This window comes from Apium graveolens, chromosome 7 (genome assembly GCF_009905375.1).
Source record: "Apium graveolens cultivar Ventura chromosome 7, ASM990537v1, whole genome shotgun sequence".
NCBI lineage: Eukaryota > Viridiplantae > Streptophyta > Magnoliopsida > Apiales > Apiaceae > Apium > Apium graveolens.
Genome location: NC_133653.1, coordinates 24,061,454 through 24,078,254, shown reverse-complemented (window position 1 = coordinate 24,078,254; position 16,801 = coordinate 24,061,454). Strand labels below are relative to the sequence as shown.

Genomic DNA, 16,801 nt, shown 5'->3' with positions numbered 1-16,801 from the left:
TACATCACCTGCAAACACACCACCTCCTAAACCAGAGCAGAGGCCAAGGGCTGCAGCAGCCCCTAGAAGTTACGGTTTCAGACTCAGCACTGAGTTAAAAAGGTTAAGTGGCTTCAAGAATACTGCAGAAGATCCAATTAACCTAGGGGAATGAATTTTAAGTAGTGTTGCTTTTGGAAGTTTTATTTAAGCCAATTCTCGCTTGAACTTGTTATTGTTAAGACTGATGCAACTTTTGTTTAAGTATTTGGTATCTATTAAGACTGATGTAACTTGTGTTTGTAAGACTTATTTATGATGAATGGTTTCTATTATATAATTTGGTATCTGTTATATTATTTTTCAATTATTATCATGGTGAAAATGACTATCTAATTTGTCCCAAATTATACCAAAAGGTGGTCCATATGACCTTTTCATTGATTACAACCATTACAGATGCATTCAACCATACAATCTATTCAAACCATTACATTCACTACTCCTAACTACCATTACATAGGCATCTTTACTGCCATCATAAACCAACTACTTCATATTCATTACAAATGCAACCACCATCACAGCAAATAGAACACATATCTTGAGTTGTTTTTTCATCTTTTTCTTCTCATCCTCTAACTGACTTCTTGCATCAATCAACACCTTTCTTTTCTCCTTCAAAATCTTCCTTTTTTCAACACTTTCCTCTAAGTCTTCTTGAACAAGTTTTAACTTCTCCTCCAAATAAATTCTCTGGTGGTTCAAGTGAGTTATCACTTCCATTGATCTAGGGCAGAATTCTTCCTCAAACCATTGAAAAAAATGGCATCCTTCACCTTCCTACAATTAATAAATTTTAAACATTATTTACAACAATAAAAAAACACAAAAAAAAATCAAAATATTACCTTTGGTATGACACAAGTATAGAAACGCCTTCCAGGATTTTTTAAAGTCCATGAAACACATGTTCTAGCTCGTCTCCCACAAAAACACATTTTATATTCTTCCTTCTTCACCGACTGCACAGAGGAGGAACTATCCGCACTTCTACCCATGGGGCTTTGATACTTAGACATATGAGTAGCAACTATACTGAAGGAATTAGGGAGAAAACCACAGGATTTTGATTTGTGTTCATTCAACTCTAAGAACCCTAGTTTATATATGTATAAGCATTATGATATAATCGTTGCTATTTAGCCACGTCAACAGACTTTACCGTTACATCCATGCTGTCCAAACCATCTCTGCCACGTCCACTCTCCTGTCAAGTCAACGTCCTTGACTAACGGGGAAGTCATTACTCTCAACTAGAGTGGTGTCATCGAGACCCCGATAACTAGAAGGGTATTTTTGATATGTCACCCTCATTTCAGTGACTACTTTGAGATTTAAGCCGTATTTTATTGCTGCGGAATAAGGTTTATAAAGTGAAAGGAAGTAAATAGTCACAAGTACAGTAATTGAAATATAATTTTGTACTCATATGATATTAGGAATGTATTAAAGTATAGATACCTGCACATATTAGATTGTTTGATTATTTTCTAAAATTTAAAAGGTGTGTACATCAGTGGCAATCAAGTAAAACACTGTAATGTATTGCAGTTTGCAGCTGTCTACACTCTCAAGTTTTGTAACTGTCAATATAGTACTAAAACTTAAGATCATTAGCACTTGCAGTACACTTAGAGCAACTCCAATGACCACCCTATCTATCCTCCTAAGTTAAATTTTAATGAAACTGAGACAAATATCAGCTCCAACAGACTCTTAAGCCCTCCTTAAAATCTGAAAAATACTAAATTTTTCCTCATTATTGAGGATGATGTTTTGCATGCTCAGTGAATTCTATATTATATATATATATATATATATCTTTTGAATACAGTGTTGCTTTAAAGTTTGTAGTTGTGCAGGTGACATTAGGAATAAAAAATAGATTAGAAAGAAATAGGGAAGCATTCGAGGAAGGTTGTTGGAGTCTGTCCGGATATTATAACTTAGGAGCCCATAAATAATATAATTTTTATGAGGAGGTTTTTATGCAACTCTTGGAATTGCTCCTAATAGTTTGACTTGGAAAGAAAAAAATTAACTTGCCTTCTAAAATCCAAAAAGCTCTACGAAACCGGGCTTCACTTCAGGGTTTTGGGTTAAAATGTCAGGACCAAAGTAAAAAGTGTCCCGCTGCAGAAGAAAATTTTGGGTATGGATAAACTAGGATGCCTATAGACATGTTTTTTGCCATGTTATTTATCAATTAAATATAATAAAATTTAAAATATATTTATTATACTAATATATACAATAAACTTGAATTTAAAATTAAAATTAATTAATAGTAACAACCAAATACCATCATAATACTCATTTATATTGATAACTTTTTAGATACTCAGCACTGGTATAGAAGCCAAACTTCAAGGAGTTGAAGTCGCGGTGATCCAGTGTAGAAGAAATTTGATAAAAATTACCGTATTTCATAATGTTGGACACTTGATTAAGGTAACTCAAACCATTATAATTGACATAGGTCTCCATTGTCTACTACACTGCTCAATTAAAGTATTGAAATATGAGAAATTGGATTCATCATGATAACACACATACCTGGTACAGATTACTAAAAAACACGCTAGAGCAGCTGCGGTGCAGGGCACTTGCTCTCTCGGGACACTCAAAATGGTCATGGCCTTCAACTTTTCACTTGACACAACAGTAGAGCATTTGAAAAAAGGGGGCCGTGACCTTTGTACTGGCCCCATCATTTGCTTATTTTTTATTATTTTATTAACATATTTTGTCAAAACTGAAAAAAATTGATATGTACATAAAAGCAGTGTAACGTTATAAATTGTAACGAATATTCTATAACGTAAATGTTAGTAACGGTAATATTTGTATTCCTATATATATATAATTTTCACACTCTTATTATTCATACTCCCCATTTCTAAAAAAAAGATGAATCCAAATAACACTCCTCCTGCAAATTCTCAAAATTCCAACCCTCAATTTCCATATCCATATCCAAATCCCTATTTTCCAAACACACAAAATTTTAATTTTAATTCTCAAACCCCGAATTCTCAATATCAATTTCCACATTCACAAAATTCTCAATTTCCTTCCTCAAAATTCTCCGTATCAATTTTCATTTCCTCCATTTTCAAATCCACAATTTGAAACCCAACAATCACCTACTCAAAATTCTCCGCATTCACAAGTGCCTGCATTTAATAATGTAAATTTTATTGATATTAATGATGATTACGAGGAAACCGAAGATGTTCGAGAAAATACCGGGCAGTGGAAGTGGGTTGAAGATAAACTCTTAATAAGTGCATGGTTAAATGCATCAATTGACCCACTAGTCGGCACTGATAAAAAAGCTGATGCGTTTTGGGACCGAATTCAGCAATATTGTGTAGAAGAAAATCCCGTTGTCATCAAAAGAGGAGTTGTGGCTATAAGAAAAAGGTGGCAAAGGATGAACGAAGGTGCTCAGAAATATGGTGTGTGTTTTGAAAAAGCCCAGAAACAAGTCGGGAGTGATTCAAACTTGATCAACATAATTGATGCAGCTCATTCACTCTACACAACTATATACAAGCAGAAGTCTAACTTTGAACCACATTATTTTCAGCTTCATGCACAACCCAAGTGGAGACCTCTTTCAAGTACTGAAAGTTCGAAAAGAACTAAATTAAGCTCTTCTGAAGCTTACTCATCATCAGGAAATAACGATACACCTACAAGAGAGAATGTTGTTGAATCTCCGGTTCAGCCTATGGGAGTGAAAGCGGCTAAAAATTGAAGACAAGAACATCAGAAGCACTTGATGAGTTGGAAGCATTAAATGTTAGTGCATATATAAAGTTGAAGATAATGGAATCATTAAATGACACCAAGCAAAAAGAAATTGAGACTCGACAAAAAGAGATTGAGGCAAAACAAACTGAGATGGATTTACAAGTTATCTTGGCAGATCCGACTAAAATGAATGATGCTCAGCGGAAAGCTCATTCAAAATTGCTTGAGAAAATTATGGCACGGAGTTAGTGTTTATTTTTCTTTATTTGCAATCTAGCCGTTGGAAGTTGCTGTTTATTTTTCTTTGTTTGTAATGTAGCCGTTGAAGTCTAGTGTTTGTTTTTATCTATTTGTAATCTAGCTATTGGAGTCTAGTGTTTGTTTTTATTTGTTTATAATCTAGCCGTTGGAAACTAGTGTTTGTTTTTATTTGTTTGTAATATAGCCGTTGGAAACTAGTAATTTTCTACGAATATATTCTTTTTTCCTTCTATATAAACAACCTGTATAAGTTATTTGACATTACTTCCATATGGATCAAATATTAGAAAATTTAATTGAAGAATTTATTGATGAGTTTTGCTTCAATGATACTGAAGATAATCGTCATCTCGAACTCTATCAAGAAATTTATGGACAAAGCTCAAGATCCATGTCTCGAAGAAGTATATTCAAAAACTGAGAAGCAAATCATCAACGTCTAGAGAGTGATTACTTTTCACTGAATCCAGTATATCCCGAACAAACATTTCGAAGAAGATTTCGTATGGGAAGGCATGTTTTTCTACGTATCGTGAATGCTATGTCAAATTTTGATCCATACTTTCAACAAAGAGTCGATGCCATGGGAAGAAAAGGTTTATCACCATTACAAAAATGTACTGCAGCAATGCACATGTTGGCGTATGGAATATCCGCCGACGCTGTTGATGACTACGTTCATATTGGAGAGAGTACTGCAGTTGAATGCTTAAAAAAAATTGTCTCAAATGTAATAATGATATTTGAGAGTGAATACTTGCGAAAGCCAAACTCTGATGATGTACAACGTCTATTACAGATGGGTGAGGCTCGTGGTTTTCCTGGTATGATGGGCAGTATAGATTGCATGCATTGGCAATGGAAAAAATTTCCTAAAGCATGGAAGGGAATATTTATGAGTGGTCACAAAAGAGTTGCAACAATTATACTGGAAGCGGTTGCTTCATCTGATCTATGGATATGACATGCATTTTTTGGAGTTGTTGGATCAAATAATGACATAAATGTGTTAGAATGATCACCGGTATTTGATGAAATTCTATAAGGCCGTGCTCCGGAAGTAAATTATACTATCAATGGAAACACTTATAATATGGGATACTACTTACCAGATGAAATATATCCTGAATGGGCAACATTCGTTAAAATGATACCACGTCCGCAAAGTGAGAAAAGAAAATTATTTTCAAAATATCAAGAAAGCCAACGAAAAGACGTCGAACGGGCTTTTGGTGTGTTACAATCTCGTATCACAATTGTATGTGGTCCTGCATTTTTGGGACAAAGCAGATCTTGAAAAATTTTTGAGAGCATGCATCATAATGCATAAAATGATTATTGAAGACGAGAGGGACACTTATGCCACAAAATTTGGTCCTTTACCAATTTATGATGATGCAACAAATGGTTATCGCAACCAAATTTAGGTGAAGAACCATTTATCCCGTATGAAACGTGTGACGGCCTCAACCCCGGGGTCAGGAGTTGACGTCACTAACAATATCAAACTACGAATATAATACAATCAACTCATTTTTATTTCAATATAAACAACTCCTTCACAAGATCTTTTCCAGGTTCAAGTATAATTTAGGTTACACACTTATTACATACCAACTTATTTAAATAACCTGACAATTCTAACTCTCTACAGCAACTCACAGACCACACCTGGTCTGACATAACACACTTAGAGTAGCTCGACACAGGAGGAACTGGAAATTGGCCCTTACCAACACAACAACATCTTCTAGGCATCTGCAATGTAAAAATATATAAAAATATTTACAAGAGTGAGCGATCAATCGCTCAGCAGTACTACTATATGAATATTAATCAAAACAGTTTATGATAAACAATTGTAGGAACATAAATCACAACTCGTTTATAAAACAAGTAAAATAGGTGAAAACAAATGAAAACTGGATATCAATAGCTAGCATGTTCTATAAAACATCTCATTAATTGTGTTGTGTAAATACCAGAGTTCAATTTTAGCATGCTACTTTCATTTTCAAATCTTCCGTTCCATTACAGGAACTATAAAATCATTTGTCCCATTACGGGGACCCAAAACCACTTGTTCCATTACGGGAACCATAAAATCTCGCTCAGATATAAAAGTATTGGATGATCCCTGGTGAGATAGCTGATCAGACTATCTCCATAGGACAACTCTATCTTGGCCATCCTACGAAATTTGTTCCGAAACTCAGAGACTAGCTAGGTCTCTGTCACGCTGGGCTGGTGGTTATAATAGGGGGTGTTAGGTCACACACACACTGTAGAGGGGGTGAATACAGTGTATAGTACAATCAAATCGAACTTTAATAACTCAAGTAACAGAAAATAAACTTTATTGAAACAATAAACTCTGTTACAGTATGGAATTGTTCTCTCTCAGTGATGAGCACATATCACGAGAGCTGCTAGGGTTACAATGAATAATCTTCTCGATTGTGATAATACTTATAGTGTAAACCCTATGTCTGTGTTTATATACTACACAGTTACAAGATAATCGCTAATTGATATGGAATATAATTCTGCTTCCTAAAATATATCAATCAGATATCTTTTCTTCCAAGTATTCTATTCTTCATAGAATTCCTTCTTCATGCATATCTCTTCTTATGTTTGTCTCGATCTTCTTTCCTTTAACCAGCTGACTTCCTTATCTGAACGTCCTTCAGTACTTAAGTTCTGATATCCATCTTCTGATAATTATCTCCTGATAATATAAGTATTGATATCCTTAAGTCCTGACTTCCAGTAAGTACTGATTTATCATGTTTAAGTAAGATCTGAAAACTAAACATAAATCACATTAGCCATGACATTATCAAATATATCTAACAATCTCCCCCAACTTGTAAATTAGCATAATATACAAGTTTAACAGATATTTGATGATGTCAAAAACATTAAGTACAAATGCATGAGAATTTGACTAGATAACTACAACTTACAGTCCTTAAAGCTTTACCAATCTTTAACTTCTAATAATAACTTCAGTCTGTATTCATATCAGAATTTAAGCAGTTGTAGATCTTGACTTAGCTTCATCTTCTGATCTCTCTGATGTCAGGAGTTGTTCTGAGATAGTTCTTCAACAAACATCTCTCAGCATATCTGAGTTCATCAATCATTCTCCTTTTAGCATCTTTAAGTTCTGCAGTATCTTCACCAATTTAAAAGATTGCAGCCCTGAGATCATTAATTCTAGCTTTTCTTATGTCCTGATCCAGTCTGATCAAATATGCCTTGTCAGACTCAAGATTGAATTCCACAGCCCTATAACCCAGAAAGGTAGTTATAATCTTGGCAGTGTTGGGCTTCATCTCAACTATATCACCCTTGTGATCTCTGTACTTTGGAAGATATGTGCTGTCAGGCTTAACAGAATAAAGCCTTTTCTGTCTCTGAATCTGATTCTTCAAATAGTTTGCAGCACTTTCTGTTATTTTGTCATTCACTTGAAGTAAGAATAATACATGCTCCAGTTCTTCAAAATACTTCAGTGGAATGGCATTTTCCCTTATATGATAAACCCTACCATCTGTCATGAAGTACAACAAGATGTGTTCTTTCAAGTAGGTATGGTAAACCATTTGTACAGATTCCAGTTGATTCAATCTCTCAGGAGTTGCTCCAATACCTGGTTCACTTAAGGAAGTTGGATCATTGGTAATGTTCTGTATTCTTCTTTCATCAGCACTTCCCAATCCAGTTTTATCTCTTGCTTCCTTTCCAGTAACCACTCTTGCTTCAAAACCACTTGCAGCAGTCTTCAAAGGTTGAGTCTGTTTAGCTTTAGTGAATCCTGGTAGGAGTGTCTTTGATTTTTCAGAACTAACTATTTCTTGACTCTGAACAACTTGAGCCATGTCAGAGGTTGTCTTAAAAACTTTTCTTGAAGTCAGAGCAAGATCAGCATCTTCATCAGTAATTTCTTCATTCACTAGAGGCACATAAACCTTGATAGGTTCACCAACTTTCTCTTTGCCCTTGGACCTTGGATCTATCTGCAGTTGTAATTTAGCCATGGTTGCTTCAGGATTTGTCCTTTCCTTTATCACAATGCCTTTGAGTGTTGGAAGTTTCTTTTTACCAGAAGCTTCAGATTTAGATTTGACTTTTTTCTGATTTAAGTCTGGCTTCTTCTTCCATTAGACTCTCTAAGTCCATTCCTGGATTTTCCTGAAGAAATAACTATCTTGATATTTCTTCATCAAGATCTAAAAGTTCATCAGAACTTATCCTTTTACTAGTAGCCGAAGTAATTCTTTTTCCAGCATCAGAACTTGTCATGTGACTTGTGATTTCAGCTTTTCTTGATGAGAAACCTCTACCTTGACTATGACCTCCACCCATTTCATAGTTTTCTTGGTCATCTTTTTCATTATCCTTCCCCTTCAGTGTCTTATCAGTTTTGCATTTGGACTTAATTACTTTCTCCCCCTTTTTGGCATCAGCAGGTAAGAGAAGAGAGACAAGCAATTCCACTGAAGCTTGGATTTCATCAAGTTGAGATTGCTGAGAAGCTTGATTTTTCAAAATGTCATCAATCTGAGATTATTGTTTCTCTTGAGTCTTCTCAATATAAGCAACTCTGTCAAAGGTAGGTTGCAAGAATTTTTTCTTGTCAAGTTTCTGAACTTGTTCTTGCTTGATTAATTCTTCCTGAATTTTATGTAACTCTGCATGAGTAGTGGAATGAAGACCTTGTATATGTTTAGTACTCAATGCAGTGACTCGAAGCTGTGTTTTGAAATCATCAGTAATTAACATCTCATCAGCTTTTATCAAGTGCTTCTCTTGTAACAAATTTCTTAATTAATTCACTTTTGTGAACAGTTGGCTGAGGTGCATGTCCTGAAGGACCTGCTTCATCAGCATCTGCATTTGGAGCAGCATCACCAGTATCATCAGCATTTGTAGCATCAGAACTTACAGAATCAGCATCTTCTGATAAAACAACAGTATGAGAAGCAATTGAGGCTTCAACATCATCCTCTAAGTGCTGATCTGGTTCCAAGTTCTGATCAACAACCATATTCTGATGCTCACCTATATTCTGATCATCATCATCTAGATGCAAAGAAGGTGTAGTAGATAATTCTGGAGTTTGAGTAGCATCAGTAACAGGTGTGTTGATGGATTAATTATTATTGGAGCTTCTAAGTAAAGTACCCCAGGCACAACCAGGTTCTGAATATCAATTTCAACACTTGTGCCTGGATCAACAGGAGATACAGTCTTTTGAACAGGAGACACATATGGTGTGTTGGCCTTTTCTGTAGCAGCTTCATGAGTTGGAGTCAATGGAGAAGCAGTGGCTTCGGCAAATTCTGGTCCTTGTGAGATCAGAGATTCCTGATCCCCTTCCTTAGCTGCTGCTTCCTCATCATCTGAAACTGGCCTTTTAGCTCTCTATTTCTTGTATCTCTTTGAAGGTGGGGATTCCTTGGGAGTTCCAGCAGAAATCATTCTTCTAAGCCTTTTGAGAAGCTTAGATCCCCCAATTCCAGAATCCTTCTGAGAAGGAACTTTCTCAGCTTCTTTGACAACAGGTTCTGATGTAGAAACCTGTTCCTCACTATCAGACTCATCTCTCAAAACAATCTTCCTTCTCTTCTGAGGTGTATGAGGAACAGCCTTTGTCCTCTTAGGCTTGGAAGATGAAAGCTTCATAGTAGGTGCTGAGGATGAAGGTTGAGTTGTCTGTGAAGTTGAGAGATATGATTTGAGATATGTTCTGAGGGATGGTTGATGTATAGATGGATGAGTGGTATGTTCTGATGGTTGTTGTGGTGTTTGGGAGGTGGTGGTAGGTTGGACATCAGGATAAACAGATCTATAGGTTTGAGGATCAGCATTTACCAAGATCTGTTTTACAGACTGAGGAATCTGTAAAGGTCTAACCACCTTCTTCTTAAGGTCAGCATTTACCAAGTCATTAAAGGCTCGTTTTGCAATTTTGAATGGTGGAGTTAAGTCAGTGGTAGATTGGGGTTCATCAGCACAACAGAAATTATATATAAGCTGATAGAATCTAGCAAAGTAGACAACATTCATATCCTCTGTCATCCTATCCCCAATAAAACCTATCACAGCATTTGCAAAATTATAATAAGTTTGGTTAATGATAGCATACCCGATGTGCTGACTCATTATAGTAATGACATCAAAGTTTGAACACTTATTCTCAAAAGCTTTAGTAATGCAGTCGAAGAAGAAGCTCCATTCCTTTCTGATATGAGCCCGTTTCAACTGCCCAAGCTTAGCCAAACTTTGCTCATACCCCAAACTGGCCATTAACTCTTGTAGAGCTGATTCCTTCGGTGTTGAAAAAGTACAACCTTCTGGTAAATGTAAGGCCTTGCGAATTGTACCAGGAGTTACCACATGTGTAGAATCATCCACTTCGAAAACAATAATGAGAGTACCATGTGTACCACCATTATCAAAGTGCCCAGTCCGCCAAAACGTCAGAACTTGTTGGCTTGAAAAGACTGAAGGCTGGGTCAATGCATACCCAATTTCACTGTGTGCAAGAAGATCTTGCACAAAATGCAACTCAGACGGAGCTTCAGCATGATCGAGAATTGCAGCATAGTTATTTGGAACGAACTTAGCTCCATCAATGATCAAATCCTTAGGTGCCATGAGAAAAATTGAAAATTAAGAGTTGCCTGTTAGGTGTTTGAGAAAATGTCTGTATGAAAAACCACGTCAGGAGATGAAAGAGAGTAAAAGCAAAGAAAGAGAGATAAAGTGTAAAAGTAAATAAAAGATTGGAAAATCTTCTCTCTGTCTTACTTATACTTGGAAAAAAATATAACCGTTGGACACCTGTCAGACATGCAGTAATAATGAATAGTTAATGGGCACGGGAAAACAGTAATCATTACTTACCCACTTGCAGTTTTTCAAGGAAAAACCGTTCCACTTACCCAGCAATTCCATTAATCGAGGTAAATCAGTTTTAATTCAAAATTGAAACTATTCCCACTTATTCAATTATTTTTCACTGCAACACCAATATTCTGAGAAGTAATTCAAATATGAGAATGACAAAAATTAAATCAACTAAACAAATACTGATATTTTAAGATCGGAACTTAATTTAAATCAAAAATGAAATGGTCATCAGAATATGAATATATATCAGGATTTATCAGTGCATTTAAATTACAAACATCTCAGAGACAAAAACTTGCAAAAAGTAGAAATTCCATTAATATATTAAGAGAATACATTCATGAAATTTAAATTACATCAGAACTTTACAAGATTGTCCTAAGCTTCTAAACCTAACATCAACAGCCTTTGTCCTAGCTCAAGAAGCAGGGCAAGGCTGACGATGAAGAAAAATAGGAAGAAGAAAATAAATTATTTCTTCTTCCTACTCTCTACAAAAAGAATAGCGAGTCTGATGATTCGCTCTTGCTGGCGGAGAGCTTCCAGCCTTTCCTCCTCCAATCGCTCCAGATGGCGATGGTAGTCTAGCTAAAAGAACAGGAGGTGGGTGAGAACCTCCTGGGGAACCGAGTCCCAAATCTCATTAGGAATGGCAGTGACGTGCCATTCCTGCTGCCATGCCTCACAGCTCAGCTCCATGTTGAAGGTCTCATAGTTTAAAAATATATTATAGTTAACCATGATGTTGTGTATATGAGGGAAAAAGAGAGTGAGTTTGTGAGAAAAGAATTGATGTATAGGCTGATGTGAAGTGTTGGTTTATATAGGCAAGAGAATGCCAATAGACGCAAGGAAATTTAATGCTGACAGGTAGAAATAATTCTACCTCATCTCCCTAGACTGGGAAGACGAAAAACAGTCATTGGAAGTGTAAGACAGGGTTTAATGCGCACAAGTAACAAAGAAAAATTACTGTGCATGTACATGTTTTACTAACCCTAATTAGATTGACTGTTAATATTCTACCCAAATATATCCTGATTTAAAATGAGAATGTTTTTAGATTTTATCCACAAATAAGTCAAGTAAAGGATCGGAATTTAATATCAGAACTTAGTCTTATATCAAAATTTAACAGTTATCAGAACATGATTTCTTAACTCAAAAAATGAATGCCTATCTTTGTAATTCTTCACACAAATTCTGATATAGATTCTTCAGAACTTAATTATCAGAACGTTCAACAAAACTTGTCCTCAGAATTTATGCAATGTGACACATAAACTGTTCATCTAAAATAAAATAGATCACCACAGTAATTTTCGTCATTCATATGGAGTGTTTAGTGTGTGCATTAAGCTAAATACCAGACAAAGAGTAAAGTCTGATTCACTTCAGTACATCTTAGAAATAAGGCATAACTAAAACTTTACTAAAAATATGTCATTATTCTGAAGCCTACTATTGAATGAGTTCATGCTTGAGTCCACCTCAACTGTTTTGTGCTAATTTTGTGCATCTTTTTAAATTCCATTTTACAGTGGCTTCTCAGTGTAAGTGAGTCACGACTGCTTATCAGAATTTATGCTATTATCAGAGTATTTCTCCAATAATCATAGAGTGTGAAAATCACTAAGAAAATATTTTGCTTTTCTGATGCATATTAATTAACCAGCAATGCACTTGGGTCGTCCCTTCCACATTTTTACTCTAGACCTCAAAGGAGTACCTGATTTTATTTCTTTTTCTTTTTCCTTTTTCTTTTGATGAGTGAGGTTTATCAGCACTTAGTTCATTCAACAGATTTACTAGCATCAGAACTTAATAGATGAGAAGCATTATTCTAGTTTGTGACTTAGTAATAAGATATACAAAGTAAACTCAACTAAGCTCAATATCAGAATTTGCTTGTGTCAATAGATTTCCACAGAAATAATTACTTCTAACATGGGATCTCTAGTTTATTGAAGACTACTAGGTCAGCATCTAGCATAGGTATCCTCATAGGATAAAATAGTTACTTAAATAGACATATCACTATCAGAGTTAAGAAAGTCACATCAGACACCAGTCAGTAATTAAGCAATTTACAATTAAGCATAGAATACACATAGAGAGTAATTTCTGTAAATACTGATCATAAAGTCTGATGCATCAGAACAAAACTAAGCAGATTTAGAGAAAGAACCTGAAACCATTCCAAGTTCATTTACTAATCTTGTAAAAGTAGCTTCACACAGTGGTTTTATGAAGATATCTGCTAGTTGTTGATCTATTGGAACAAAGTGCAATTCCACTGTACCTTCATCCACATGTTCCCTTATGAAGTGGTACCTGATGCTGATGTGCTTTGTCATTGAGTGTTGAATTGGATTACCTGTCATAGCAATAGCACTTTGATTATCACAGTAAATAGGGATTTTGAAATATGTTAACCCATAATCCAGTAACTGATTCTTCATCCAAAGAATCTGTGCACAACAGCTTCCTGCAGCAATGTACTCTGCTTCTGCAGTTGATGTGGAAATTGACTTTTGTTTCTTGCTAAACCAAGAAACCAATCTGCCTCCAAGAAATTGGCAGCTTTCACTTGTGCTTTTCCTGTCAATTTTGCAACCTGCAAAATCTGCATCTGAGTAACCTATTAGTTTAAAATCTGATTCTCTGGGATACCACAATCCCAGATCAGCTGTTCCCTTAAGATACTTAAAAATTCTTTTCACAGCTGTTAAGTGAGGTTCTCTTGGATCTGCTTGAAATCTTGTACAAAGACAGGTAACATATATGATATCAGGTCTACTAGCACTTAGATAAAGTAGTAAGCCAATCATACCTCTGTAATCAGTAATATCTACTGATTTACCAGTATCCTTGTCCAGTTTTGTTGCAGTGGCCATGGGAGTGGATGCACTTAAACAATCTTGCATTCCAAATTTCTTCAGCAAATTTCTGGTGTACTTAGTTTGACAAATAAAAGTGCCTTCTTCATTCTGCTTGACTTGAAGGCCCATAAAATAGCTAAGTTCCCCCATCATACTCATTTGATATCTTGACTGCATCAGTTTGGAAAACTTCTTGCAAAGTCTATCATTTGTAGAACCAAAGATGATATCATCAACATATATCTGGACCAGAAGTAAGTCCTTTCCATGGTTGAGGTAGAACAGTGTTTTGTCTATAGTTCCTCTGTTAAATCCACTTTCCAGAAGAAACTGAGCTAAAGTCTCATACCATGCTCTTGGAGCTTGCTTAAGTCCATAAAGTGCTTTATCAAGCCTGTAGACATAATCTGGATATTTGGAATCTACAAATCCTGGAGGTTGTTCAACATATATCTTCCTCCAATTCTCCATTGAGAAAAACACTTTTCACATCCATTTGAAAGACAGTAAACTTTTTGTGAGCAGCATAAGCCAAAAATATCCTTATGGCTTCCAATCTAGCAACTGGTGCAAATGTTTCATCATAATCAATTCCCTCCTGTTGAGAATATCCTTTTGCAACTAGCCTTGCCTTATTCCTTGTAATTATGCCATCACTATCAGTTTTATTTTTGAATACCCATTTTGTACCAACAACAGATCTGTTCTTTGGTCTTGGCACTAGGGTCCAGACTTTGTTTCTTTCAAATGCATTTAACTCTTCCTGCATTGCTTGCACCCAATCAGCATCTTGAAGAGCTTCTTCCACTTTCTTTGGCTCAGTCTGAGAAAGAAAAGAATTGTAAAGACATTGACTTGAAGTAGCTGTTCTAGTTCTGACACCTGCATTAGGATTTCCAATTATCAAATCAGGTGTATGTGATTTAGTCCACTTCCTTGCAGATGGAAGGTTTTCTCTAGAACTGGATGCTCCCCCATGATCCATGCTGTCTTCATTTACATTTTCTGATACACCCCCTGAAACTATGCTCTCTGAGTTGGATTCTTCAGAATTTAGATTTTCAGAACTATCAGTACTTGGCTAATCAGAACTTGACGAATCAGAACTTGAAGAGCCAGATGTATGTTCTGATACTTCTTGAGATGTGGTTATATCTTGAGTATGCTCCCCCTGCATAGGTGCATCTTCCTTTGGCGTAGTCACCACAGTTTCAATAACATCATAGTTTAATCCATCAGAGTTTGCTGTATCAGGATTTGGATTGCCAGGATTTCCAGTATCAGAATTTGAGTCTTCATTTTCAAATCTCAGCTGATCATGATCAATAAAATCTTCAAGTCCAGTAATCTTCTTATCATCATAAGAGACATTGATAGATTCCATGACCACTTTTGTTCTGAAGTTATAGACTCTGAAGGCTTTTGTGAAAAGTGGATATCCAATAAAGATTCCTTCATCAGCTTTTAGATCAAATTTGGATAGCTGTTCAGGGTGAGTCTTAAGAACAAAACACTTACATCCAAATACATGAAAATACTTCAGATTTGGCTTCTTTTTCTTCACCATCTCATATGGTGTCTTTCCATGCTTGTTAATTAGTGTTGCATTCTGAGTAAAACAAGCAGTCTGCACAGCTTCAGCCCAGAAATAGGTTGGAAGCTTTGCTTCATCAAGCATTGTACGTGCAGCTTCAATGAGAGTTCTATTCTTCCTTTCAACAACTCCATTTTGCTGTGGAGTTCCAGGAGCAGAAAATTCCTGCTTAATTCCATGGTTTTTGTAGAACTCTTCCATTATCAAATTCTTGAACTCAATACCATTATCACTCCTTATTATTTTCACAGAATCTTTGACCAATTTATCCAGTTGCCTGACATGATCAATCAAGATAGATGCAGTTTCACTTTTAGTGTGCAAGAAGTACACCCATGTGTATCTGGTGAACTCATCCACTATGACCATAGCATATTTCTTATTTGCAATATCATGACATTTACTGGACCAAATAGATCAACATGTAGTAGGTGATAAGGCTCAAGAATTGATGATTCAGTCTTGCTCTTGAATGAAGATTTCCTTTGTTTGGCCTTCTGACAAGAATCACAAAGGCCATCAGGAGCAAATACTGACTTTGGCAGTCCTCTCACAAGATCTTTCTTGACTAACTCATTTATATTGTTGAAATTTAAATGAGAGAGTTTCTTGTGCCAATTCCAGATTTCTTCAATTGATGCTCTACTCATCAGACAGATTGCAGAACCATCAGTACTTGTTGAAAGCTTGGCTTCATAGATGTTACCACGCCTGTATCCTTTCAGAACAACTTTGCCTGTAGATTTACTTACAACTTCACAGTGTTCTTCAAAGAAATCTACATGATAACCTATGTCACAGATTTGACTAACACTTAGCAGATTGTGTTTAAGTCCTGAGACTAGTGCTACTTCCTTAATGATGACATTCCCAAGATTGATATTGCCATATCCCAATGTTTTTCCAATGTTGCCATCTCCATAAGAAACACTTGGCCCAGCCTTCTCCACAAAGTCTGATAGCAGGGCTTTATTTCCAGTCATATGTCCTGAACATCCACTGTCCAGAACTAGGATGTTTTTCCTGTTGCCCTGCAATCACAGAGACCCCTAAAGATTAGTTTTAAGGACCCATACATGCTTGGATTCTTTGGCCTTATTAAGTTTGTTAACATTTGCAGCGGATTTAGCAACAGAGTTTATGTTAACATTTTTCTTATCAGAATTTACACTATCAGACTTTGAATCAGAACTTACACTAGAAGGAACAATGGTAACTTTCTTTAAAGAAGGTTTTATTTGATAATAATCACAGTACAAACTATGATATTCCTTACAAGTATAAATGGAATGCCATAAACTACCACAATGAAAATAAGGATTTGTGGCTTATATCTAAC

The 16,801-nt window shown here is 35.8% G+C and overlaps 1 protein-coding gene across 1 annotated transcript; it reads left to right on the top strand.

Moving 5' to 3' along the window:
- Positions 1 to 4,567: 4,567 nt before the first annotated feature.
- Positions 4,568 to 5,026, top strand: LOC141673406 (uncharacterized). The gene has a single exon (XM_074480151.1). It carries the CDS (start codon positions 4,568 to 4,570, stop codon positions 5,024 to 5,026), a length of 459 nt encoding a protein of 152 aa, XP_074336252.1.
- The last annotated feature ends 11,775 nt before the right edge of the window (positions 5,027 to 16,801 follow it).

Coding starts and splice junctions, on each gene's coding strand:
- LOC141673406 (XM_074480151.1), top strand. CDS start 4,568: ATGGGAAGGCATGTTTTTCTACGTATCGTGAATGCTATGTCAAATTTT.